The sequence below is a fragment of the Scleropages formosus genome, chromosome 13 (assembly GCF_900964775.1).
Source record: "Scleropages formosus chromosome 13, fSclFor1.1, whole genome shotgun sequence".
In the NCBI taxonomy this organism is placed as follows: Eukaryota; Metazoa; Chordata; class Actinopteri; order Osteoglossiformes; family Osteoglossidae; genus Scleropages; species Scleropages formosus.
The window spans coordinates 22,823,673-22,850,155 of record NC_041818.1 but is presented as its reverse complement, the minus strand read 5'-3'; the positions used below and the strand labels follow the sequence as shown (position 1 = coordinate 22,850,155).

The 26,483-nt window shown below is 51.4% G+C and overlaps 1 protein-coding gene across 4 annotated transcripts; it reads left to right on the top strand.

The window, feature by feature from the left end:
* The first annotated feature begins 727 nt into the window (after positions 1-727).
* Positions 728-25,214, top strand: LOC108922950 (rho guanine nucleotide exchange factor 6-like). Of its 4 annotated transcripts, none has more exons than XM_029257316.1 (22): positions 728-1,101; positions 2,885-2,968; positions 6,332-6,416; positions 8,169-8,284; positions 9,034-9,235; positions 9,716-9,786; positions 11,093-11,187; positions 11,697-11,792; positions 12,507-12,629; positions 13,974-14,112; positions 14,440-14,499; positions 16,278-16,424; positions 17,162-17,248; positions 17,372-17,453; positions 17,651-17,766; positions 18,029-18,202; positions 19,481-19,501; positions 21,295-21,388; positions 21,907-21,993; positions 22,221-22,285; positions 22,456-22,510; positions 22,721-25,214. In XM_029257316.1, exons 1-21 carry the CDS (start codon positions 937-939, stop codon positions 22,465-22,467), a joined length of 2,121 nt encoding a protein of 706 aa, XP_029113149.1. In that variant the 5' UTR covers positions 728-936; the 3' UTR covers positions 22,468-22,510; positions 22,721-25,214. The 4 variants fall into 4 exon arrangements, with proteins under 4 accessions (XP_029113149.1, XP_029113148.1, XP_029113147.1 ...); XM_029257314.1 differs by having other exon boundaries at positions 734-1,101; positions 22,221-22,320; XM_029257317.1 differs by lacking the exon at positions 728-1,101 and adding an exon at positions 1,509-1,566 and having other exon boundaries at positions 22,221-22,320.
* Positions 25,215-26,483: the final 1,269 nt, after the last annotated feature.

Sequence of the window (26,483 nt, the reverse complement as noted above, 5' to 3'; positions counted from 1 at the left end):
ACTGAAACAGTAAGAAACCAGCTCTATAAATGGGAAAATCAGTGTAAGTAGCTTATTACATCACACTAGTTTTGTAAGTTGCTTTGGACAAAGATTTCAGCAAAATAAATGTAAAAGAAACTTAAGTGCAAAAAGCCAGAAGGCAACAGAATAGAGAGAGAAAAGAAGAAATGCTGGTAGAGGAGGAAAAATTGAGGGGGTCCAGTGCTGAGTGACTGCCAGTCCTTCCTGGGCACCATAATCTATCAAAATGATGCTGATAAGGGAAGATGTAGGAATCACTCCCTTTATATTGTGGGGTTTAAGACAAGAGGGTGAAACTTGGGTCCTGCAAGTTTTGAATACATATTAACTGGTGCATGAAATGAGAGAAGATTTTGATGCATCAGTTGACATTTGAGAGTCCAAGGGGAACTCGGTGGGGCCACAGCTGTGCATCCCTGGTATAAGGGAAGAATTTAAGATAATTTCCACCTGATGCTGTGAAGAACAATCCAGGCACAGGTACCAGAACTGGTTTAACTTGAGTGATTGGGAGGGAGATGGGACTCTCAGTTCACCCACCCTACCGATGAATGATCATCCAAAATGATGAGTCAGGGCCTTAATCCCAGACCCAGTTTAAGGTGATAATGAAGGGCTTTTAAACGGGCATGAAACATAACTAGTTTTAAAAAAAAAAGCCAATGATGTTGAGTGATGATCCAGCGCATCAGACAAGGAGTTGGAAAGGTCACCGACGAGCCTGGAGAGACATTAGAGCTGCAGCAGAAAAAAAAAAAAAAAAAAATCACTAAAGAGCAGATAAGCGCGGTAGGAAGTAGAGGGAGAAAAAGCAGAAGCGTCGAGAGCGCGGATGTGCGCACCACCTGCACCGCGCCGCGCGCCTCCACGCAGCACGGGTACGGACGGAACGCGCGCTTGCGATGAGCAGCGATGAACGCCGAGGAGCAGACCGTAACGTGGCTCATCTCCCTGGGGGTGCTCAGCTCGCCCAAAAAGACGGTGGCGGACGCCGAGGGGTTCCTGAAGGCGGCGCTCAGGGATGGAGTGGTCCTGTGTCGCCTGATGGAGCGGCTGCAGCCGGGCTGCGTGCATAAGGTGAGCGAGCAGGCTGCAGGCTGCAGGCTGCAGGGCAGGGGGGACAGACCCCGTCCCCGGCATGGGGCAGCATCGCGATCGCCCGCGATCTATTCCATCATCACTACTAGTGGTACTACAACATCATCATGCTTTCCAAAGTCACACGGTAAAAAGACGCGCATCATCTGCTAAGCGGAGTCGCACCGCGAAACTCCTTTTGCTTAATTAAAACCGGCGTCTAAGAAGAACTTGTATGCGTCTCGAAATTGGGTTCTCTCTATGAAAATGCGTTATTATTGTACCACTTCGGTTTCGATTTTGACGCGGTAAAGTGGCCGACTTCCTGTATGACAGTCGTTCCGCATCGGCGCCCTTCTCGGTCCGTCCGCTGACACGCGCCATAAACGCGGCGGTGTCGTCGCACGGGGCTCCGCGGAGTGGCGCGTGCGCCCGCCCCCCTCAGAAACGCGGGAAAAGGCTACAGTAAGTAAGTCGCGCGAGGCGCTGCACCGCACCAGCGCCTCCTGGCTCTCCGCTCACGTCATTCTCATGATCTTGCATCCTGCAGGACCACGGAGAGGATGCGGGCGAGCATCTCTCGCGCCCGGCCCGTCGCTGGGGTTTGTGGGTATTCTAGCGACTCGTTCATGAACCAGGGGGGACTGCAGGCGTGGTGGGTGTTCCGACTTAATCCGCACAAAGGAATTGTTGCCCTGCACCTTTTCTGTACTCCTTCTGCACTGATATTAAAAGTCCTCCAGAGTTTAGAGTTCTCCTTTCGCTTTTAAAAGTGCAAAGGCCCGTGAAGTGATATGAGTAATTCTTACGCGCGGTTGTGCATCGTGAAATGTGCTCTAATGAGTTAGAAACAGGATCCCCATATTTTTGTAACAGATGTTCCCTCCTCCGCCTGATTCTCGGTGGGGTTTCCCATTTGTCGGTGAGACTCACTGCTGCCCCCTGTAGGTGAGGGGTAGTTCTTTCTTTTGTGATGGCTTGATAAACGATGGGGGGGGGAGTCTCGATCCTCAACACACTTAACTTTAATAAAAGGATAAAGAGAGCCGCATGACTCGCACAGCAGCTGAGAGCACTTAAATAGAGAGAAAATGCCAAACTTTTAAACGTGGACCCTGGCAACCAAGGAACAAAACACTTCCCCAGAGCAGTAATCTAGTAAGCAAGTATTGCTCAATAAATCCCCGTTTCCCGTGATTCTTCTACAAATCGAATTTATAGGAGAAATTAACATTTATAAAATTACTACCAGGACCGCCACCCAAAGACTTATGTTTGGTGGAACTTGCAATAAACAAGCGTTCCGCAGCGCGAAGCAGAACATCGCTGTCAATTCAGAAATTGTCCTCTCCCTTCGAGGGAGGGTCACATCCCGTGGGTTTCCGAAAAACGTGCGCAGTGTTAACAGCTCTATTTGCACAGCATCGCGGACAGCCGTCAATTCAGTGGCCTTCCGCATTCCCGCAGTCTCGTCGGCTTCTTTCATCTGTGCGCTACTTCCCCTGCGTCACTTCCGCTGCGGGGCGCGCTCTCTCGTGTGACAGTTGCTCTCTGAGCGGCTGCCGATTGCCCGCCCGCCCGCGTGCGAGCGACAGAGCGCGAGGAGAGCGTCAAGTCGAGGCTGCGGGCGTCATGTGAATTGAGACAGAAACAAAGTAACGATATATGACTGGAGCCTCATTGTTGTGTTGTTTCATTGATGTATTTTTACATTGTGTCAGTTGTTAAATTTTTGTTTTTAAGGCGAGTGTTTATTTTTTTCGAATTTGTTGTTTGTGGGCAGTACTGTGCGGAGCCGAGGAGCGAAGCGGAGTGTCTCTCCAACATCAGGGAGTTTCTGAAGGGATGCGCGGCGCTCAAGGTGGAGGTGGGTGCTGAACACACACACACACACACACACACACACACACACACACACACACACACATACATGCAGGAATTAGACTGCCAGCCCATATGAGTGACACTAGTCTAGATAAATATGTTTACACTGTCTGCAGAGCTGTGTAAAGTTGAGCTACTCTTACTTTGCACGGCACTAACACACACCTCAGTTTCCTTCCTCAATATAATTAAACAGAAAGCAGCAGTACTTCATCCTGTCTTAAATGGTCATAGCTGATAACCGCAGAGTAAAACTTGAGATTACTCCTAATACAGTGTAAATAGGAATCAGATGTTTGCGGGGAGGGGGGTGCTCAGCGTCCGCTGCTCTGCGTTCAGAGGATCCCTTATTCCAGGTGCAACATCTGCGTGCTCTTTCCCTTTTACTGAAAAGTTTGTTCAGAGTGATTTCCAGTTCTCCAAACGTGTCTTTGCGGAGTTTGCTTTAGTTTTTAGTGGAATAATACACTTTTTTTAAATTATCTGTTTCAATGGCTCATAAGAACATTTGTCAAGCTCATGTACAGAATCACTGTGTCCTGTTTTGGTAATGATGGTGTTCTGAGTTTAAGGGGGTGCGGTAGCACAGCGGGTTTGGTTGGATCCTGATCTCTGGTGGGTCTGGGGTTCAAGTCCCGCTTGGGGTGCCCTGTGATGGACTGGCATCCCGTCCTGGGTGTGTCCCCCTCCAGCCTTACGCCCTTTGTTGCCGGGTTAGGTTCCAGCTTGTTGCAACCCTGCTCAGGACAAGCTGTGTGTGTGTGTTCTGAGTTTTGGCTTTAAAGGGTATTTATGAAGCGCAGTAATAAAAAGTAAATTTACTCATAACTAACTTTTCTCCAATGCGGATTTAAGTTTTAAGCTACTTTCATCGATTTACCCATTTACACGTGTTAGAAATTTTTACTGGAGCAATTTTGGGTGAGTACCTTTCTCATGGGTAGCAAAGCAGGAGGTGTGATTTGAAACTGTAACCTACGAGTTCCTGCTGCCCAGAGTGAAGTTCTTTAAAGTAATAATAAGTTATAAAATGTATGCACCATTGCCCTTGGAAGAGTTTTATCTATCATATTTCAGGGTAAAGTACACTATTACTTTTAAATCTGCTCTTCACCATTACAAGTAAGTTATAATAAACTTAGTTTATAATAGAGCTACATTTTGTCATTAAGTATCCGGGGTCTTTTGACTAGTTATAAATGAAGTACAGTTCCTACCTGTGACCACGTTGCCCGTGTGGGATATTTCCCATGTTGGGCTGTCGGTGACCCCTCTGCCAGCCCTGGGGGTACAGGCAGACCAGCGAGCTGAGGCCTGTCCTGGCCATCGGTGCCGTTTAATACAAACACTGACACGGGGTGCTCATGTCCTTATAAATAGCTTTAATTATGTATTTTCTGATTTTCCTCTGCTGGTTTTTCTGGCCCACAGCTTCTCTTATACCAGATTAGTGTGTGGTGGTGGTTGTGGAGAGTTGGAACGCAGTGGTGCTCCAGATGCAGATGGTCCGGCAGCTGTGTTGGTGGGGCAGTGTAACCACATGCAGAGCTTAACAAGTGTGTGTGTGTGTGTGTGTGTGTGTGTGTGTGTGTGTGTGTGTGTGTGTGTGTGTGTGTGTGTGTGTGTGTGTGTGTGTGTGGGGTTCTGTTTCTTTCTTTCATGCACACACTTAGGCCCAGCCTGGTTTAGCCCTGGTTTTTGCTAGAATTTTCCTGGAAACATGTTCCGTCTTCCGTGATGTCCGCTTAAGTGGTGCGCCATCCCCAATGAGCGTCATATTCGCCAACTGGTTCCTGTGCCCTTTTAAATGATTTCTATAGTACAGCCCTGAGTTGTCTGAAGAAGCCCAGGCGCTCGCCGCTGTGTGTCGGACTGGGTTTCGGATGGTGACGAACAACACGGTCGCAGCTGGGAAAAGCTCATGTGTTGCCCCTCTCCTGCTCGGGCGCGTGACCCGCTCCTCTCGCCACTGCCATCTGCGACTGGCCGGTGTTCTCTGACTGCAGAAATAGACGGGCTTTTTCTGCCCTCTGCTCTGTGGTTTTAGCTGGGAAGAGCGGTAATTTAATGGACCGTGCTGGCTGGAAGTTAAAGCAAAAAAAAAAAAAAAAAAACGGTCGTCTTCACTCAATTCCTCCCTGCCTCCTTGCTTCCATAATTAGAGGCTGTCTCGAAGAAGTCGGAGGGGAGGGGGAAGGGTTCTCTTTTAAGGAATCATCATCATCATCATCATTTTCTGGGCATTTTCTGCAGGGCCCAGCCCAGGCCCTTGTCAGCAAGGGTTAATGGCCCTATTTTTAACAGCGGCCAGATTCCACTTGCGAGGAAGGCAGGTCGTTGCGCCGAACAAAGGGGCCACTCAGCCTTCGCTTCTGCATGGGAGCATCCAGGAGCGGAGTGAGCTGGAGAGATACGGCCGTGGGGGGGCTCTGCTCGTCCGTCTCATCTGTGCAGCCTGAGCTTGCTGGAGCCGGAGAGTGCAGAACGGAGCTGGTGAGCGAGCGAGAAACCGCAAAGATCCTTCCTCATACACAGTGCGTGTTTTGGGGTTATGATTATATCACCAGAGACGACGACAAATTGCTTCTGCCTCCGTCGTCCGCTGTTGATGCTGCGGGAAGCGTAGGAAGTTTCACGGCATCTGCTACGCATTTAGAGTTGCTCCCGTTAACGCAACGGTCAGATTCGTTTCGCCAGGCGCGACGAGCTGGCGGAGGCCAGCTGCGGCGAGGAATACCCCGAGGGCCGTGCCGAGTTCCCGTCGGCTCGAAAGCGCGAGCTGCGTTACGTCGAGAGCAAAACCCTCCAACCGTCGGGGCTCTCTGCTCCGCTCTTGCCCCCAAGTGGCGCTGGCCTGGGAGGCAAGGGCCACATGCGAAGCCTCCCATCCTCTCGGTTTCAGATGTTTTATTTAAAATGCGTAACCGTACCTCGTGGGGAAAGCGAGCCGCCGTCTGAGTCGACAAGCTTAGAAGTTCTGCGTAGCCAATCGGCGACGGGGTGAACGATCATCCCGGGCCGAGCGCGGCTGGAGCGTGAAATGTGGGTCAGCCCCAGCGTGGCTCCGGTCCCTCCGCATCTTGTTCTCTTCCCTCGCATCAGACTGCGTGTTGGCCGACCGCTGGGATGCGCTCGGCCTGGTCGGAAAAGTTCTCCTTTGTTGCTTTGGACTGCGTGCGTGAGAAGCTTTGGGCTGTGCGTCTGTCTGTTTTTTTTTTTTTTTTTTTCTTTTTTTTTTCTTTTTCTTTCCTTTTTTAAAGCCTACTTGAATGTATTCTTTACTGTTACTGTCAGCTGGCTCGTTTTGGTTTCAAGTTGTGCGTTTGTGTGTGTATATCATTGCCAGGGCTTTGATCCTGAGAGCGTGTACACCGGGGAGAACTTCGGGAAGGTCGTGTCCACCCTGCTGGCGATAAACTTCGCTACTCAAGGTAAGACTCGGTTGCGATTTTTGACGCTTCCGGTGTGTCCCGCTACATCTCTCCTGTGCATTAGTGATATTTTCTGTTTGATGTGTCTTGCTCTAAAAACGAGGAACGTGAAGCCATGCTTTTACCCCATGTTCCTGAAATCTCACCTTCGCTTTTTATTCCACGATGTGGACAGCTGGTAGCGTAGTGGTTAGAGCTACTGCCTTTGGACCCAAAGGTTGCAGGTTCGACCTCCAGCTGTAGTACCCTTGAGCAAGGCACTTACTCAAAATTGCAAAGAACTTTTACTCTAGCAATCTTTTTTTGCCCCCCAAATCTGGAATTCCTCCACAGAGACTGTGTTTAAAGAAGGCCCACAGCTCAGTTTACTGTATGTCTGAATGAGACGCCCAGTGCCCTTTCCTCCTATATCCCGTCGCCCTGGTAACCTCCCTCAGCATCAGCTCTATGAACTGATCCCGTGCTCCATGTCCTCTAGAGTGGTGGCTCTGAGGGCGCAGCTTCCACACGTCAGAGGTGCGCGATGGCAAATGGACTCGGTGAAGCATGTGGCCTTCTCTCGGCCTTTGGATGACAAAGCCTCGTCCTCGCGGTCGCCTTAGTTTTCCGTTCATCTTTGACGCGAGAACACGCATCGCCTCAGTCCTCGTCCTCTCGTACGTAGTCGTGCGTTGCCTATGGCCTCTGAGCGGCGTGAAGGCGAGCTGTTGTAGGATTACCTGTTAAGGTAAAAGAGAATGGCGCAAATAGATGGTCTGACAGGCGTCCAGAATCGCACAGCTGCAATGGTGTTGGGTCCCAGTACGGTAAGTGCGCACTCGAGGTGCAGGGGCAGTGTGTTACCATGGTCCAGGGGGTGTCATCTGCTGCAAGCTCATTTAGTTTTACTGGGCATTGCTCTTAACTCGTATTCGCAGAACCCTTTCGCTGATCTGGCTCCTTTTAATGAGATTATGCCTGTATTGGCTCCATCGTGAGGGGCGCGGTGGCGCAGCGGGTTCAGGGAGCGCCTGCTGTGTGGCGGTTCTGGGTCCTGGGTGTGTCCCCTCCTCCTTCGGCCTTGCACCTTGTGTTGTCGGAAAAGGCTCCCGCTTGCCACAACCCCGCTCGGGACAAGCGGTTGTTGACGATGGATGGATGGATGGATGGATGGATGGATGGCTCCATCGTTCTGTCCACACTTTCTTTTCTCAGAAGGAATTCACTCGCTGGAGTTAACTAATTAGATCTCATCATTCTAATTTCATTTATATTTGCTTTCTCTCCCCCACCCCCCAATTTCGCAGAAACTTTCCTAGGAGGCAGCTCTACTGTTGGGTTTGTTGCAGCAAATTTTTTTCCCCCCTCCCCTTCCCCCCCCCATTAGCGAGTTAAGGATAACATTCATGTGATAACAATCTCAGATGAAGTGCAGTACTGTACTTACCACAAGAGAAACCTCTTAGTGACAAGAAATGCTGACAAAATTTGAACATAAGCCATAAAAATAAAACTGAGCTCTTGCTTGGTGTATTTACTTGGGGGGGACAAATGACTAATATGTGTTTATTCATTAAGCGGATGCTTTCATCCAAATAGTCTTCTGGATATTATAAATGGGCACATTGCTCTGTGAAGCCATTTGGGTTAACAGAGGATGAGTATTGTGTGTGTGTGTGTGTGTGTGTGTGTGTGTGTGTGTGTGTGTGTGTGTGTGTGTGTGTGTGTGTGCGTATGCGCGAAATGTGAAAACCACCGTACTCTCCTCTGCAGACAGAATCATAGACAGGACATGCATTCCATCCGGAGGACCCTCGACTAGCCAGTCTTCGCAGGCGCTGTCTTCCTCTACATCCAGCAAGTGCCTGCGCAGACTGTCCAAAACCGCGGTAAGTTCACGCGCCTGTCTGCGCGTGTCTTGCAGGTGTTCCCAGTGACGCAGACAGCCCACATTGTGCACGCGTGCAGAGGGGGACTTGCGGGCAAGGTCCGGTGCGCAAGCAGATACGTGCACGGGGGGTCCGAATGAGTCTAAGGGCCAACGGCATCCTGCACGCGCTGGAGAGGCTGCCTCCGGGGCACAGGCCACGCGCTCCGGCTGCCTGCGCGTATGCAGAAGAGGAAGTGAAAGTGCACATTGTGCAGCCACATCCTGTCATGGTGCGCTTGCGTTTTGCCTGCCGTTGCAACGCCGGTTCACTTGATGAAGCGCTGACAGGTCTCCCGTCAACAGCGAGCGCTCCTTACACAGAGCATTTGTTTAAGGATGGAGGGAACGGCGGTCGAGTAAACCCGACCGCACCGGTCTGCCTCTTGCTCTTATTGAGTGTTGGCAGGCTTGTTTTGATTGGTTTCATGGTCACGTCCCTTTACACACCCTTTAGTGTTTCTGAAAGTGACTTTTTGGGCACTTCCAGTTTCGTGCTCTGTCCATTTCAACATAGCTGACTTATTTCTGTCTCCTGCAGGAGTTCAGGTGAGGTTCAAAATATATATTTTGGGGGTTCAACGGGTCCCAAGTCCAACTCTTTCCTTTCTTTCTTTCTTTCTTTCTTTCTTTCTTTCTTTCTTTCTTTCTTTCATTCATTCATTTATTGATTGATTGAAGTGCTGGTCTTCTGCGGCCTTCGTTGCACAGGAGATGTCGGAGAACGGCAGCGGGCAGCTGCTGGTCAAGGCCCGTTTCAACTTCAAGCAGAACAACGAGGACGAGCTGTCGTTCACCAAGGGCGAGCTGATCAGCGTCACGCGCCAGGAGGAGGGCGGTTGGTGGGAGGGCACGCTCAACGGCAAAACCGGCTGGTTTCCTAGCAACTACGTCCGGGAGGTCAAGCCCTCAGGTGAGTGGGGAAAGGGGTCAGTCCACGTGGAACAGTTCGGTCACCTGGCCTTGTGCCTTTATGGTGTTGCCCACTTTGACCACCCCTTCTCTTGCTGTGATTCGTCACTAGAGGGAAACCTCTGCGCTCGAGTTCTCTCGGTTTCAAAGATGCTGGCGGTGCACGTAATCTCAGGCCAAAGCCCTGGAGGTGAACGATGGTGGCGACTGCAACGCCCTGTCACACGTACAGTGCCAGTCATAAGTTTGAATACACTTCCGTGACACGAATTGGACAGAAGAGCGGCAGCAGAGCCGCCCACTAGTGTCTTGCATCTGTGGGAACTGCCGTGGAAGAGCTGGGAGGATATGCCTGCTCATCTTCCGACCAAACGTATTAACCAAATGCCTTGTGGGAACAAATGTGGACTCTCGCTTTCGACTGCAAGTGCACATCATCCGGTTGGTCTCTCATCGTTTCCTCTGTGTGCTCGTCTTCCAGAAAAGCCGCTGTCCCCCAAGGGCGTGAAGGGCTTTGAAGTGCCCCAGCTCACCAAGAGCTACTACAGTGTGGTGAGTGGTCAATGGGGGGGGGCTTCTGCGGGAGTCCAGGAGCCCTGAAAGCGCCACAAGGACGCTCGGTGTGTCTACACATCCACCCAACCTACCTTAGACAGTTAAGGCCCTATCAGAGTACATGGAGCAGTTGAAATGGGGCAGCTGATAGTGTAGTGGTTAGAGTTGCTGCTGTTTGACCCAAAGATTGCAGGTTCGAGTCTCCCCTCTAGGTCTAGTACCGTAGTGCTTACCACAAATTGCTCTAGTGAACGTTCCCAGCTGTATAAATAGGTAAATAATTGTAGTTTAACATTGTAAGTCGCTTTGGAGAAAAGTGTTGGGTTAATGAATGAAGGTAAATGTTAGCAGTATTATTTGCTTATTAGGGCTGGAAACCCCTGGCAGGAAGATGTTGTGGGTTTTTTTTTTTTTTTTTTTTCCTCTTAAATTCTAGCAGTGGGGGTTGTTTGGGCTGTGATTCAAATTTCTCACATGTCTCGGGCCGCTGTAAGACATTGCAAAGCCTTTCATTACATGTTGATTCAGGTGACAGGGAACATAAAACTGAAGCCTGCTTAGTGTCTCAGTTACATCTCATTACAAGTAAATGCCATCTAAGCAGAGGAATGGGGAGTCTTGAGACGTCGATGCGATGTTTCGCAGCCTCGTGGGGAAAGAGACCTGCCATAGATGCTGTGCGGTAGTTTGTTTGGATGGTTGCCTTCAAAGATGGAAGGTGCTGGGCAGCAGAAGGAGCCTCGTAACCAGCGACTGTCACAGACATGACGTCATTGCCAAGTCCCCCCCGCCGTCGTACCTCCCGAGGACAGGGGGCGGCATGTGCCGCCATTAAACGTCGAGGAACGCGCTGGTTTTACACGTGAACCTGCGAAAACTAGAGCGGAGCCTCTGATGCACCGCGGATAGGCGTCCGTCGCGGAACGAGCATTACCTGTTCCTGAATTTCTCGTCATAAACTGCATTCTTGCACAACGATCCCTGCTGTTCACCCCTCCCACCCCCACCCCTTCCATGTAAAGGAGTAATGCATTCCTGAGCCACAAAAGCATCACCTGCTACTTGAGAAAACATGCAGAATTCCTTCTGTATCTGAGTGCAGACAAACGATTTAAAACTGATAGTAAGTCTGTCCTTTGCCTCTTCAGCTTGATTATTGTCTTTAGGACTTGCATGTGCTTGTCAGTGTGAAACTACAGCAGGAACATGATTGGGAAAGGAAGGCGTGTATTCTGAGTGGTGGGGGGGGGGGGGGGGGTCTGCAGGCTGTCCCAGAGTTGAGCCGCATCTTCTCGTGCTGCAGGTGGTGCAGGACATCCTGGATCACGAACGCGACTTCGTCAAGGAGCTGCAGACGCTGCTGAGCTGCTACCTGCGCCCCCTGCTGGCCAGCGACAGGTCAGAGGCAATCCGGAGTGGGGGGGGGGGGCAGGCAGATAGGTACCCTCTTACGGATGTCTACACGCACTCGCACACGCTTCGCATCAGCCACGTACATCACATATGCACTGATGTGCAAAGCTGCACTGTAGAACTGATGTCCTTGTGTCCTTGGACAGGAAGTGCAGCCTACTGAGAGAGTGAAGGGAAGTTTACCTTGTTATTACCAGAATGTGATCTGGTTTACCCTGTCATGGGGGTGAGTTGTGGTTAAATACACTCACCGAGGGAGCAGTCTCCTTTACTGGTTGGTTCTCAGTCCGTTTCCCCCCCCCCCCCCAGGTGATCTCACTGCAGGGGTGTAATAAATGATTCACTCCACTGATCACGTGATCAGGCTGCGTGGTCTCTTTCGCCACCTACCACCTTCCAGATTCGCTCGTCAGTCCGAGCGAACCGGGCAGCGTCACTGAAACAACCAGTTTTCTTTTTTGGTTGACCTCTGACCCCTGTTTGCTTTCACCCAGGTTGTCCAGCACAGACGGTGGTCACCTGGTGGGGAACCTTGAGGACATCCTCACCTTCCAGCAGGGTCTTTGTGTGGCGCTAGAGGAGTGTGCCAAGTAAGCCCCGCTCCAGCACCCCTACCCCCCACCTCCGTCACCCGCTGTCAATCACCTTCTTCTACGCAGCATGACTTAAGTGTCACTCACTTTTCCTGCTGAGATGTCTGCGCTTCAGAGCAACATTCATATGCTTCGTTGACCTTATCTTGAGTCTCACGTCCCGCTCCTTGACCACTTTGCAACCCGCTGCTCCAGTAAACAGAATAGAGCCCTGAAGATGATCAGCAGAAATGATTGCGGTTGTTTGCCGGGCTCCATATCGCCACCTAGTGGTAAACATGGGAAGCATTTTCAGGGCCAGGTACCTGTGTGCTCATTTGACAGCATCTCTGCAGACTTAAGAAGCAGGCCCATATGATCAAACTTATGTTTATATTTAAAAAAAAAAAAATCAAGTTTTAGGAGTTTATTTGCAGGTATATTCTGGCAGAAAATAAAATGCGAGGCGAAATTAAATCTGCGGATGAGCATTCTGTAGATGTTCAAAACTCATTCCTTGTAGGACTGGTTTGTATACTTGTTTTTGCTTTAGATTACTGGCAAATTAAAGTTTTGGCACAATTGTTTTTCTTCATTGCACTAAAAACAAAGCCATAAAATGCAGGTGGATTTTTATTTTTTTAAGTCATGTGGAATAGGCTAAGGGCAAATAAGTGTGTGTGTGTGTGTGTGTGTGTGTGTGTGTGTGTGTGTGTGTACCCTTTTTGTCAGGATGCCGGAGGGTCAGCAGCGCCTTGGAGGGTGTTACCTCAACCTGCTCTGCCAGATTCGGATGCTCTACCTGTCCTACTGTTCCACCCACCCATCTGCGGTCTGCGTGCTCACCGAACACGGGTCAGTGCCTGCGTGTGTCTGCTCACAGCAGCCACCCAATCAGCTGCCAGGTTTCCTGTTTTCGTGGCATAACGTCTGCACACCTTCCACTGCAGTCTAAGTGCATGAAAAGCAAATGCAAATGTGTCCATGTTGGGTATTTACAATGCTGACGCTATTCTTGGACTCACCACCAGGTGGGAGGATGGTACAGGCACACAGTTTTGTCCTCTTTCTCCTCTGCACCTTGTTTTGAAGCATCTTCATTTCTGCCCATCGCCCTGTCTGACGTTTGAACTGAATCCTAGTGTTCCCCATTTGCATTATTTATATTAGTGGAACAGTCTGCTTTTGTCTGTCCGTTATGTAACTGTGTGTGTGTGTGTGTGTGTGTGTGTGTGTGTGTGTGTGTGGGTTTTTTTTTTTTTTTTTTTTTTTTTTCTTTCCCCTTCCCCCTCTCTTCTCCTCTCTCTGCCTGCTTCATAAAGCAGTTCTCTGAGCTTGGGGTGTTGGGAGGGTGTCAGAGGAACAAATCCACATGTGGAAGAGAGAGCTAAGTGAGCAAATAAGTGTTACGGTCATGAGGATTGTGATTAACCCCTGTACCGTGGTACATTTATTTACATACAGGTATGAGAGCCTTGCATTACATATTTCTGCAAGCTTTGCTCAAGCTGTAAATATGCTAGTAAAACAGTACCAGACATGTATACACCCTGGAAATGGGGATGCAAGCTCCTGTTGGTCACTCGGAGGCATGTATCACGGTTCAGTTCCATGGATCACAAGCTGCTGACATCTAAACATTGTGGGGTGGGGGCGGGGGCACAGGAAACCCATTTTTAACCAACAGGATCTCTCTAGTTGTGGTTTAAACAGTGCAGAAAAGTGCAGAGCTGCACCCAAAAGTGTGTGGGAGGGTGGGTTTTTATAAATTAAAAGAAAAAAGAAGAAAACCCAGTATTGCACCCTCTCGACCCCAGCGCTCCCGTACTTTCTCACCTGGCTGCTTGCAGCATGTTGCAGGTTGTGAGGTTCAGGCCCATGTGGAGCTTGTCAGTCACTTCCTTGTTGCGGCTTGAAAAATCACTTTCTGCAACTTTCCATCGAAAGGTTGAATGCCGAAAATATTCTGCGATTCCTTAATGCGTTAGATGTTCTTGACAAGTGGAAGCACTAAAACAAAAAGAGGTTTAGCACTGTGTGTATATATGGCTGTATCACACCGATGCAGTAAGATGGGCTGTACTTCATATCTGTTGAAATGTACATGTGCCATTCGGAAGAGCAGACTGGGTTCGAAGTTCTCACCGTGTGTGTGTGTGTGTGTGTGTGTGTGTGTGTGTGTGTGTGTGCGCGTACCAGCGAGGGGCTGGAGGCCTTCATGGAGAGCCAGGGAGCCAGTGGACACGGGGTCTTATCGCTGACCACCGGCCTGAGCAAGCCCTTCCTTCGGCTGGAGAAATACCCCACGCTACTGCAGGAGCTGGAACGACACGTCGAGGTGCGTGTGTGTGTGTATTTTTATATTATTATTATTTGTAATTATTGTTATTTATATATACATATAAACAAATATACAATAAAGGCTATAAATGTAAATATACTAGTTAGGTTTTAGCGGCACTTTAAGAAAGAAGAGTGTAAAATGTTGCCAAGGGAGTGGAATGGTGTTCAGGTGAGTGTGTGTGTGTGTGTGTGTGTGTGTGTGTGTGTGTGTGTGTGTGTGTGTGTGTGTGTGTGTGTGTGTGTGTGTGTGTGTGTTGGAGCAGATTGCTTTAGCATCCCTCTTGGATGGCGCGGGATTCACTGCTCCCTCATCTTCCCCCAGGAAGCCCACCCGGACTACAGCGACATAGCGAAAGCGACGGCAGCCTTCAAGAACCTGGTGGTGAGCACGGGCGCCTCTCGCGCCCCGTTCGCCCTTGCTCCGTTTGCGCGGCCTGGCGGCGGAGCTCGGGGACACCCCCGCACGTGCATGTGTCGGATTACGTTACACATCACGCTGCGGGTGGGGAAAGTGCGAAACTGAAGCATCAGTTACCAAACATTTATCCGTTTAGCTGACACTCGTCTCCAAAGACGCTTACAATGTTACGTTACTTGCAATTACTTGCCCGTTTATACAGCTGGGTAACTTTACTGGAGTATTTTTAGGGTAAGTACCTTGCTTAAGGGTACTACAGCTGGAGGGGAGGTTCGAACCTGCAACCTTCGGGTCCAAAGGCAATAGCGCTAACCACTCTGAGCAAAGACTGTTACTTACGTTCGTTTGCCCGTTTCTACCTGGGCAATTTTTACTGCATCGATTCAGGGTAAGTGCCGCAGTCACGGGTACTACGGCAGGAGCGGGATTTAAGCTTAGGTCGTCTGGTTCTAGTCACGGCTCTAACCACCGTGCCACCTGCTGGCCAGTTGCGATTGAAAAGCAGGTTCTCGCTCTGCGCCGGGACTTCCTCTGCGTCCGGACGTCAACAAAAGGCCCGTTCCCTGCGCAACACCTTCATTCTCTCCTCTTCGATATTTGCACTTCTTAAAATTATTATCATCATTATTTCTTTTTAACTCCAACCTTTGCCTCAGGCTGGGATGTCTCGGTGCGTCTCTCCACGGTGAGAACACGCAGGCTGCGGGAGCAGCGTGACAGCTGCTGACGCTTCCGAGGAGGCCGTCTGTGTCGGTAGATGCCCCCCCCCCCCCCCCCCCCCCCGATGCGTGGAACCCAGAGTGGGGCTGTGAGTCAAGTTTCCCCAGATGAGGGGGTTGCGCTTTCTAAAGATAGTCCTGCGCCTGCACTTCTCTGCAAGCCTCTTGGCTCAGCATAGCGCCGTCTGCGGGTTCTGCTCCGATGGTTCCGCAGATATTAATTTCTAAAAAATAAATAAATTGAAAAGGCGGCATGCAGGGGAAACCCCCCCCCCCCTCGCCTTCTCTGTTATGTAACCTCCCCCAAATACCAGGGCAGCTGCTGGTGTGCTGGTTAGACCTTCTGCCTTCTGATCTGAAGGTCACCCGTTCGAGTCCCGCCTCCTGTTGTAGTGCCCTTGAGGGAGGTACTTTCCCTAATTTGCTCCAGTAAAATTACCTTGCTGTGTAAATACCTACTGGAGCAATTCAGGGTAAGTCCCTTGCTCAAGGGTACTACAGGTGGAGGTGCGACTCAAACCTGCGATCTTTGGGTCCGGAGACAGCAGCTCTAAGCTACCAACTGCCCTACCTCTTGGACCAAGTGGTGGAGTGCAACATTCAGGTCTGTCCCCTCTCGTTCGGAGGACCTGGGTTCGATTCCCTCTCCTGCGGTAGCGCCCTTGACCGGGGTACTTACTGAGCTGATATAGTGGGAATACCCTGCTGCGGGCAATTTGACTTTGACTTGACTTCACTGGAGTCGTCACTTCCCCTTGAAAAGCATGTCTTTGGACTGTGGGAAGAAACCAGAGCACCTGGAGAAAACTCGCCAGAACCCAGCAAGGTACAAACTCCACAAGGGCTGACCAAGGGTTGAACCTGTGTCCAATCCTGCAGCCCGGGAACTCCGAAACACCGGGGCCACCCGCTGTGCCGCGATACCGCCCGTGCCCCGGCGAGCTGCCTTCCCAGAGGCTGGCAAGCGTGTGCGGCCTCCCGCGATCGGGGGCTGATCATCTTCTCTCCGCTTGCCGTCTGCAGACGCAGTGCAACGAGGTGCGGAAGCGCAAGGCCCTGGAGCTGCAGATCCTGTCGGAGCCGCTGCGTGGCTGGGAAGGCGAGAGCGTGCGTTCCCTAGGTCACGTGATCCACACGTCCCACGTGCACCTGCAGATGGGTGCGGGCCAGGTAAGGTGGGGAGGCTGCGTTGAGTGTTACCTAACTGGCATTGTAAAATATTTTTAAAATTGTTTATTTTCTCGTATCCTCGGAAACTCCACGGTTACAGCTTGTCAGGTATTTGATGCAAATATCCCATTGTAGGACTCGGGCGCTTAACTCGATGGGTCAAATCCTGCTTTGCCTGACTGTGCCGCACAGCAGGTGGCGCAGCGGTTAAAGATCTCCACTGGTGTCCACTTTCAGGGTCTTGTGGGGGGTAACCGAATGTATTATAATATCATCTCCGTGGCCCCGGCCGGACCATGTGTCGCATGCAGACTGGATAACGCCTGTTGCCCAGTATTGAAGGAGGCACTGCTCTCCTTTCGCCTGACTTTTTCCACTGCTGTGCGGCGGCTCACTGACAGAAATGTTGACAAACCGCTGAAAAGCCGCTTGCACTTCTCATTTTATGTGGCGATAAATCGACCCGTAGGAAGAGACAAAATACGAGGAAAAGCCTCCCTCGACCCACTCCCTCGGGAGTCCGTTGAAACCGGGCGTCTCTCGAACCTGAAACCCACTGTTATTTCTTTTTTTCCTTTCTCTGGCTTGGGTGCCCCGGTCGCGCTTGTCCTACCGGACACTGTCCGTTCTCTCTCAGGATTTATCCTATTTGGTATTAATAACCAGGATCATTACGCTGGTAGCGGCACACTTTCCGTGTGTGTGCGCGCATGCTGTGACCTGTGTGTGTCTTTCAGGACAAAGAGGAGCGCTACCTCATGCTTTTCCCCAACGTCCTCCTCATGCTTTCCGCTAGTCCACGTATGAGTGGCTTCATCTACCAGGTGAGCCAGGGAATCTCCCAGAATGAACTGGGGCCACCCTAAATTCCCTCCTCCTCCCCCCCCCCCCCCCCGCATATTGTGAGGTTGGCTGCCGCCACACATCTCTCTGCACTGGGTTTTCAGGGCCGCTTGCCGCTGTCAGGGGCCACCGTGGCCAAGCAGGTGGAGGACGCGGACGGCGGGCAGTTCGCCTTCGAGATCACAGGTCCGTTTCCGCGTTCGCTTACGCTCACGTTTTGTTTCTGTTCGGTGAGGCTGCTTCGTCCCACGTCAGGCGCGAAACGGTCGCTATGATGTTTCGATGAAAGAACTTCAGGGCAGCGGTGGTCGGCACGACATTTTTACCGGGATCTCTATGCTGACTTCCACCGCTCCAGTGTAATGTGTGCCTTCGTCCTGCAGGGGGAGCATTCGAGCGCCTCACGGTGTTCTGCTCCAGCCAGCAGGACCTCCAGGAGTGGCTGGACCATCTGCATGCGCTGACCAAGGGGGGGAGCCCCGTGGGTACCGTCGGCAAGGTGCGTCCCGGCATTCGCCTCACCCGCCGTGCGCGGGAGCGCCCGGCCGCGGCACGGCGCCGCTCCGGCCGAAACCCGAGCTTCTCGGCTCGGCTCGGCTCGGCTCTCCCCGGGTGGCGTCGCCGTGCCTCGAGCGCGGCGTTTGTCCTGTGTCGTTTCAGGAACGTGTTCAAATTTATAAATCGCCTTAGAGCGCCGACCTCGCTGGGCGGAAACCCCCGCCAGGCAGCTGTGCATAAATAACGTGTGTGACTCTTTGAAGGGTGCGGACGGAAAGCCAGGGGGCGCCGCGGGACCCCCGGGCCACCAGGGCTACGGCGCACCCATGGGCAACCGCGGGCCCCTGGAACCCCCCAAGATCAACAAGCCGTGGTCCCTGAGCTGCCTGCGGCCCGCCCCCCCACTCAAGCCCTCCGCTGCACTGGGCTACAAGGAGGTAGGAGAGCCCGGCCGCGGGGGGATGGGGTGGTGCGGGGGGAACGGGAGCGGACGGGTCTCTCGGGGAGCCGACGAGTAAAGGAGGACGTGGGCCGCAAGCGGTGGTCCCGGTGCGGTCGTGGCTCCGCGGGGCTGACGGTAAGCGCTCGCGCGCAGCTGTTCCTGTAAACTCTGGGCGTTCGCGATCTGACTCGGTCGCGCCGCAGTCCAATCGGGCGGCCCGCGTGCGCACACGCATGTATGCAAACACGCAAGCGGAGCGTGGGCTGCTTTGTAAACCGACAGCTTGCCGGAACCGAGGACATCGAAGTCTCCCGGGGACGCATCGCGTCTCCTCGCACCCGGACGGTACGGCGCGCGTTCGGTTTAAATTTAAAAAAAAAATGTAAATTAAATTATCTTTATTTAAATTTTAAGGAACCTGAGTACTAAGGAGACTTGGGGAGGACAGGACGTTCTGGAGGCTTCTGTTGTTCGCAGGAGTTGACTCACACTTGTCAACTGATTGTAACTTAATTACGAAAAGAAAGTCGTACTGCAATAAGCTGAGTTATTAAAAATAATACCAAAGAAATGTTGAAATGCAGTACAGGAATAGTAATAAAGGACAGCTGGTAGCGTAGCGGTTAGAGCCTCTGCCTTTGGTCCCAAATGTCACAAGTTCGAATCCCACCTCCGGCTGTAGTACCCTTGAGCACGTTACTTACCCTCAATCGCTCCAGTAAAATTATTCAGCTGTACAAATGTGTAAATAACTGCATGTTGATTAACACCGTGAGTCACTTTGAAGAAAGGTGTCAGATAAGTGAATCAATGTAAATGCAGGTTGTGGAAGAGCAGCTGCCCCAGTCCTTTCAAGCGACAGTGATCGGTGTGCTCGGTGTTCCCCACCCATCGCCAGCCTCACAATCGGACCCTGATGGTCTCCCGCAACTCGCCACCCCCCCCCCCCCCACCAAAGTGGGTTCTGCGGCCAAGCCCCGTGTTTCGCACCATCGTCGGGGGATCGAAAGTGTGACCCCCTAACCCAGCAGCACAGCCTCTCAGGGCACAGGGTGGAGTGTTGTGGAGGAGGGGGGGGAGGGCAGAACTGGTTTTGGGTTGGTTGGGGGGGGCGGCAGTACCAGAAATGATGAGAGTGAACCGTGTGTGTGTGTGTGTGTGTGTGTGTGTGTGTGTGTGTGTGTGTGTGTGTGTGTGTGTGTGTGTGTGTGTGTGTCCGTCCTCTCTCTTACTCTGATCTTCTCTCTCTTTTTCTCCATTACGGCCTCTCTAGAGGATATCTTATATTCTGAAGGTAAGGCTGGATTGGCGCGTGCACTTGTCTGCTGATGCAGCATGCCGCCACCCCCCCTTCCTCCTCCTCCACCCCCCCCCCCCCTTCCTCTGTGGCAAAGGCCGCTTCTGCCTGTCCTCTCGCTTTGCTCAGTGTGTCCTACGTTACGCTGTCAGCACAGACGAAAACAAAGAGCGCACGCGTAACGCTCTCTCTCTCTCTCCAGCCCCGGTGCGCGTGGCCCTCGGCGGGTGGGACGTGGGGTCCGTCCTCTCCCCGCGCGCGTCGGATCTCGCGTTCGCGTTCTTTCGAGCCTCGCTGCCGGAGCCCTTATCGGAGAGCGCGATCGCACGCTGGAGGATGAAACGACTCTGGTTCCTTTTGTTTTCTGGCCCCCTGGGGTGTTTTTCGAAGAAAAGTAAACAGCACAAACGGCATCTTTTCCTCTCGATACTATTGAGCGGGTTTTCAAACGCCACTTTTTTTTTTTCTTTTTTTTCCATTGAGAGACACGCATGCACAGGATGCGGGGTGTTTACTGCTGTTTTCCGGCTTTTGCTCTACGCCGCATGGCTGAATCACGTGAGAAAATGAACACGCGGCGCCAGAGTACGATCTTGCGAGCCCTGAAATTTCTCACAATAAGAGGTGCGTTTGAAGCGAGACCTTTACGCCTTGCGGCGTCGGCCCAATAAACATATGCAGATGAGCGAGGTGCGGTATCAACGCTGGGATTAAATTTGGGCCGGATGAAGGTCACAAAGAGGCGTTCGTGTGTAACGTCGCGTTAGTGGCTCTGCGTCGCTTGCCGTTCGCTCGCGTTACGGTCACTCGCCCCGGAGCGCTCGGCCAAACCGCATGTGCTCTCGCGATGGCTGATGGGTCTGAACCGCCTGCGGTTGCCGATTTCGCTCACTTTGTTTTTGCTGCGTTGCTGCAGCATTTGTCGTTGAAGTTAGTATAACACAATCGGAATTGATCCGGGGGGATGTTGAGGTGAACCGGGTAACATTTTCATTTATATATTTAGCAGATGCTTTTCTCCAAACTGCCTTCCGATGAACTCTGTTAGTGTTATCAGCCCACACACCTTATTCACCGCGGTGACTTACACTGCTTACGCTGGGTCACTCGTCCACACATCAGTGGAACACACTCTGTCACTCACTCTATGGGGGAACCTGAAAAGTGTGTCTTATTGGAGTGTGGGAGGAAACCAGAGCATCTGGAGGAAACCCACGCGGACACAGGGAGAACATGCAAACTCCACACAGACTGAGTGGGGATCGAACCCATGTCCTCTCACGCCACCCAGGTGCTGTGAGACAGCAGCGCTACTCGCTGTGCCACCATGCAGCCCATAACAGACCGTTGAATGTGTGTCGTGTCACCGCGTCGCCGTGCCCCCTCGCTGGCGCTGGGACTCGATCAAAGATTCACCTGCCCGTCGACCCCATATTTCCCAGGACCCCCCTGCTCGGCGGATAAAGGGGATTCGGACGATCCGCTTTCCCTTCTCTCTCGGCGCTCTGCTGGCGAAGCTTTGATTTGGTTTTGGGTCCTTGGCTTTGAGCGCTCTCTGTGTTGCCGTGTGGTCCCGCCGCGGCCTGGCCGTCTGCGGCACGAGTTCGGCTGGCTTGCGGCGTTCTCGTTCTCGGGGAGTTGTCGGGAGATGCTTTGCCCTGGCTTGGTGATCCATGTGCAGTTATGTGCCTTTTTGTGTTTTTAATTTTTAAAAAAAAAGAAAAGGTTTCTGACGCTGGGGTCTCAGAACAGCGTCTTGCCCCACCCCCCACACTGTGTCGTCCCCTCAGGACACCAGCAAGAGTCCTCGGCCCATTAAGAAGTTCCTGCCCAAGCGGAAGACGGAGCGAAAGCACTCGGACGATGAGGTCCTGCTGAGGAAGAGTAAGTGTGAGGTCGGCGTCACGCTTTGAGGCAGCAGTGCCCCCCCCCCCCCCATGTTGGCCCACTGTTCCTTCTTCAGTTAGTGGCTCCCGCAGCTCCCTTCATTTATTCATCCCTTACCGACCCCCGTTTTTTGTTACGCGCAGTGCTTGTAACAGTGTAAATTACATAGGTTTATTAATTCGGCAGATACTTTACTCTAAAACGATGTACATCTCCAAGCAAACAAAGGTGCACTTCAACAGACAGGGAGACGGAGATGCCGCCGTGAATCACAAAGTAGTCAGTCCGGTGCCCCGTTTAACCAGCACCCGTCACACAGGTAGTGGTATTTAGAAGTGTCTCTCCACCATACCAGTGGGGTGTTGGGGGGGTGGCGGCGTAGTCCCTCCTCCCAGTGGGACATACAGGACATGGTGCAGTGCACGTCTGTCACACTTTGCAGTAAAGCTGAGCAAGGCCACCTCTGTGTGGTTTTAAGTCATTCTTATTCTGTGTGTGTGTGTTGGTTCGTTCAGGCACTGCAGCCCTAGAAGAAGATGCCCAGATACTGAAAGTCATTGAGGCCTATTGCACAGGAGCCAGCATGCACCAGGCCACCACTGGTGAGGAGGCACCCACAATTTGGCTGTGTGTGTGTGTGTGATGGGGGGAGGGGAAATGTAAATTAAGCTCTGTGTTTGTTTGTATCTTCATGTAATTTGTAATTACGCATATGGAGAGGTATGATATATATATATATATATATATATACATTTATTTTTTTTTTTTTTGTACCATATGGTGCCGTGAACAATACTGTGGCTCATCAGTCCCGTCTGTCTGTCTGCAGCGGCCAGGAAGGAGTCTGTTCCCCAAGTACTGCTTCCCGAGGAGGAGAAGATCATCGTGGAGGAGGTGAAGAGTAACGGTCAGACGGTCATTGAGGAGAAGTAAGATGGCTTGAGCCAACTTTTGCTGCGCTTTGTGTCCCCGCATCACGCTCAATCCTTTGGACCCAACGTTCGACCGCCCGGAGGAGACCATCTTCTTCCGAATGTGAACCGGTGCTCTGGTTTCTTCCGCAGGAGCCTCGTTGACGCCGTCTACGCTTTGAAGGATGAGGTGCTTGAATTAAAAAAGGTAAAGTCGTCAGCGCGTTTCCCCACTTCAGCTCGTTCTGGTTCAGGGGTGTGGCTTTCGGTTCTCGCGAGCGTGTTTAATTTCTCTCCGACACCTTTTAGGATGCTTATCGATAACGGGAAATATGTGGGAAGTTATGTAAGACTTTTTAGCCATGAGCGCAACTGCTGTGTGTGTGTGTGTATTTATATATTTCTGTGTATGCGTCAGGAGAGCAAGCGGATGAAGCAGTGTCTGGAGGAGGAGCAGCGGTCTCGCAAGGAACTGGAGCGCATTGTCCGCAGACTGGCCAAGCAGAAGAACGACTGTGTCTGGGATGACAGTGGCCACTAGGCCCCCCTATACATGCCCCCCCCACCCTTCAGCCCTTTCCCCAGTTCCCTGTGCGTGCGTGCGTGCGTGCGTGTGTTGGCATCGTGCCGGAAAGCTGCCGGCGGTTTCTTCAGAGTAATAAGAGATCCCTCCCCAGAAGGGCAGTGTGTGGGGAGCAGCGTTTTACCAAAGGACAAATTTTGTTTCAATGCGTTTCGTCTTTTAAGAACGTGCTGAAAACGAGGTGAGGCTTACCTTCCTGGCAGAGAGGCGCAGGCGCTCCGTGTGGTCCTCATCCATGGACGTCGCGCACAACCCCCGAGAGAATGCCAGGCGTCTGCGCCTCGGTGAGCCGCCGTTTCCGTCCCCGGATTCAGGCTGCCGGAAATCCCAGAATCGGTCCGTTTGACAAATCTGAACAAATGCTGTCCCTCGGGAGCAAAACGAGACCAGAGGACATGTGGGCGCTGGTCCGGAAACTGAGCATCGCTCGCTGTGGACTTCCTCTCCGGTTTTGACGACGACGATGAGGACGACGAAGAAAACTTGTCCAAACAGGGATCAATGCGGAAGCTGAGAGGACTCCTTATACTGTGTTTTGTACTCAAGCGGAACGCGGAAGGCGTCTTGAAAAGCTGGACCCATCTTCTTCTGCATGCAACTCCCTAGTCTGGAGGCAATGCAATGTGTCTTGGGTGTGTGGTCCAACCCACCTGTACCCTCCCCAGGTGGCGTTCGTGTGCCAGTGGACCACGAACTTAGAGACAGAGAAAGAGTCCTTAGGATCACCTGATTTACTACGGTTGATTGGTCTCAACCTGAAGGACGACCCTAAAGAGACCGAGGTTCTTTTCTTTGCCGTGGTCTTCGCAGATGTTGCAGGTAGATGAAAACGGCGCCGTTCATCATCTCCTACAAACCCTGCAGCTCTGCGACGTGAATTTCGAGCAATATTAACCCCTGCAGTCCACCTGCAGCATCCGCATCTCCGGTCTGCATGTATGTGTACACGTACCGTATCGCAGTAGTACGCATTAGGTAATTCATGAACGGGAAATATTTTAAAATATTTATCTGCAATCCAAAGTGATCAGGGATGTTTCCTTAGAGTTATTTTGTCGTGCCTGTACATATGTGACAGACACACATACGTCTGTATACGCACAGAGGTGAAAAAGTAATATATGCTGTGCTTTCTTACTCGAGAGCTTTTGTAGCTCGGTCCTTCTGGGTTGAAAGTGGATAGTGGAATTTTTTTAAATTTTATTTTATCTTATTTTCGTCAAAGGCGTGTTGTCTGATACTGTTTGGTACACAAGAGCACGGGTTTGGGATGAGTTTGTTTATGCCTTAAGCTTCTTGGTTTTGGTTTGGATGTTGCCCTGGCAGCTGTGCACCCCCCACCCTCGCAGACCTCGCTGGCATGTAGACCCCTCTTCTACAGCGATCCTGCGGCGCTAGACTGCGACGAGTAACTGGGGTTTGAACGACGGCTTTGAGTCCTTGTGCATGAAGAAGTGCCCGGCACCATCGATCGAAGGACGACGCGGCATTTTACACGTGCACAACCATGGCATCGCGTCCCCTCCCGCGCTTTGTGCATGAAAGAAAAGTCTTCCACGAGGCCGTACCGTCCACGAACTTCACGGACAGCCGCTTTCTGTCCAGGGCCGGGCAGTTTGACGACACGCTGGAAAGGTCAGGACCCTCCGTAGCCACCGCCTCTGCCCTCTGCTTTGGCGTTTCCGTGGCAACTGTTCTTATAGGACTGCTTTTTCCAGTAGAAACCCAGAACTGACTGTGACACCCCCCCGGTGTTGTTTGGGTTGTCCCTGCTGCACTGTGAGGCTCTTCCTCCCCTCTCCCAAACGTCAACTGTGGTTTAGATGTTACCTGCTGTAGCTGTAGAGAAACGTTGGCTGCAGTTGTTTTGTTTACATCAATGGGCCTCAGTTCCCCAGCTGTCCAAACTTGCGTTTCGCTCCGCGGCACCCTTCGGCGCAGCTCCGCACATCTTCTCTCACTTGTGCAGAAACCAAAAACCTGGGAATCACTGTCTCTACGAGGTCTTGCGCTCTGAACATGTAGCCATAGAAGATCCAGAAGATGGATCGCTAGGTGGACAGTACTTCGTATTTATTTCCAGTTGTCTTGGTGTCCCGGCAGCCGTTGTTATTCACGTTGCGATAGAGGTCCTTTTCATTGACGCCCCTCAGCGTTCAGCCTCCGCCCTCGACCGCAGTGGTCTCCCAAGAAGTCTCTTCCTGTCCAGTTGTCATTTGAAAATGTATTCTATGCAATTAGTTATTAAATATTGAGTTTTTTTTCTAGGCCCTGCATACTATGTATTTACTGTTAAGATGTATCTTTTAATAAAAAAAAAAAAAAAAGTGTCAAAGTGCATTGTGTGTGTGTTCCAGCACTGTGGTGACACCTTTAAATGTTTCAAACCTTCCCATGGTATGGTTCCAAGATCAAGAGACTATAAATGGCCCATTACCAAGTTAGTTCCAAACCAGAGTTGTGCACAGCACATCGGGCTAAAAATATTTTGTTTTCTAAAAGCCTTTTTCTTTTCACCTGGCAGAGGGGGTGGCATGACGGTACAGCTGGGAACCTGTGTGCCCAACAGCTCCTGGACTGTGGATTTAGAGCTTGCTTTGAAACCAGCTCAGTCCGCGTGGACCGTTCGTGTCCTCCCCGCACTCGTGTCTGTATCCCCGAGATGTTCCGGTTTACCGCGGTCCAAAGACCCGTTTCCAGTGAATGGATGCCTAAAGTATCTGAGTGGATGGGTCAAAAACCAGGAGTGTATCTAGCAGTGTCAGTTAAGTACAAGTTAATAACAGTCCACGTAAGATGAGATAAAACTCTATTCAACCCGAAGGAAATTCTTGTGCCAGAGATTGCTCAAACAGATTAACCACAACAATTAAATGTAAAAGTAAAAGTAAAAAGAAAAAAAGTGCACAAATGCAGTAAGAAAGCAAAGTGAAAGGTAGAAAGTGACACAACACAGGATATTACACCTTATATTACATTATTATATTAAAATTGGATGGATAAAATACAGGTGAGGTTCACAGAGATGCTGGTACCGTAGTGAAGGTGATATCAAGGTTCTGAGAAAGGAGCAATTCGAACATCATCCGCTCTTCAGCGGTAGGGCGGTGTGCCAGCGCTCTCTTCCTGGAGCCTCGGTGCAGGAAGCGGAAAACCTCACCCGCGGCACACGACGCGAGCAAGTTTCTTCCAGGGCCGGGTGACAGCGGGGTGAGGCGCAACGGGGGAAGGAGGTGGGGGAGGTCAGCGCATCCGGGGCGACGCGGGCAGAGCGGTCAGTTTCCGTGCGAAGGGACGCGACGGTTGGTTCGTCGACGCCCACGGTGCCGCCCCGCAAGCGTAAATGACATTTCTTACCTACGCGCGGAGAATGCCGGTGCTCTAAATTGAAATTATTCATCACAATATGATAGTTACGTGGGGAGATAAGTAGTGATTCTCAGTAAATGTACGCATACGACGTTGGGTAGCGCTGTGAAAAATGTGCACCGATGATGTAACGGATGTTCCAGCCGTTCGTCCGTTACACAATGTGACAAAAATGTTGTCATTTTCCGTTCAGCTTTGTTACATACTTTTGGCTTTAGTTTGTACTATA

Coding starts and splice junctions, on each gene's coding strand:
- LOC108922950 (XM_029257314.1), top strand. CDS start 937: ATGAACGCCGAGGAGCAGACCGTAACGTGGCTCATCTCCCTGGGGGTG. Junction 17,454..17,650: donor GTTCGCCTTCGAGATCACAG/GTCCGTTTCCGC, acceptor TTCGTCCTGCAG/GGGGAGCATTCGAGCGCCTC. Junction 22,321..22,455: donor CAGACGGTCATTGAGGAGAA/GTAAGATGGCTT, acceptor TTTCTTCCGCAG/GAGCCTCGTTGACGCCGTCT.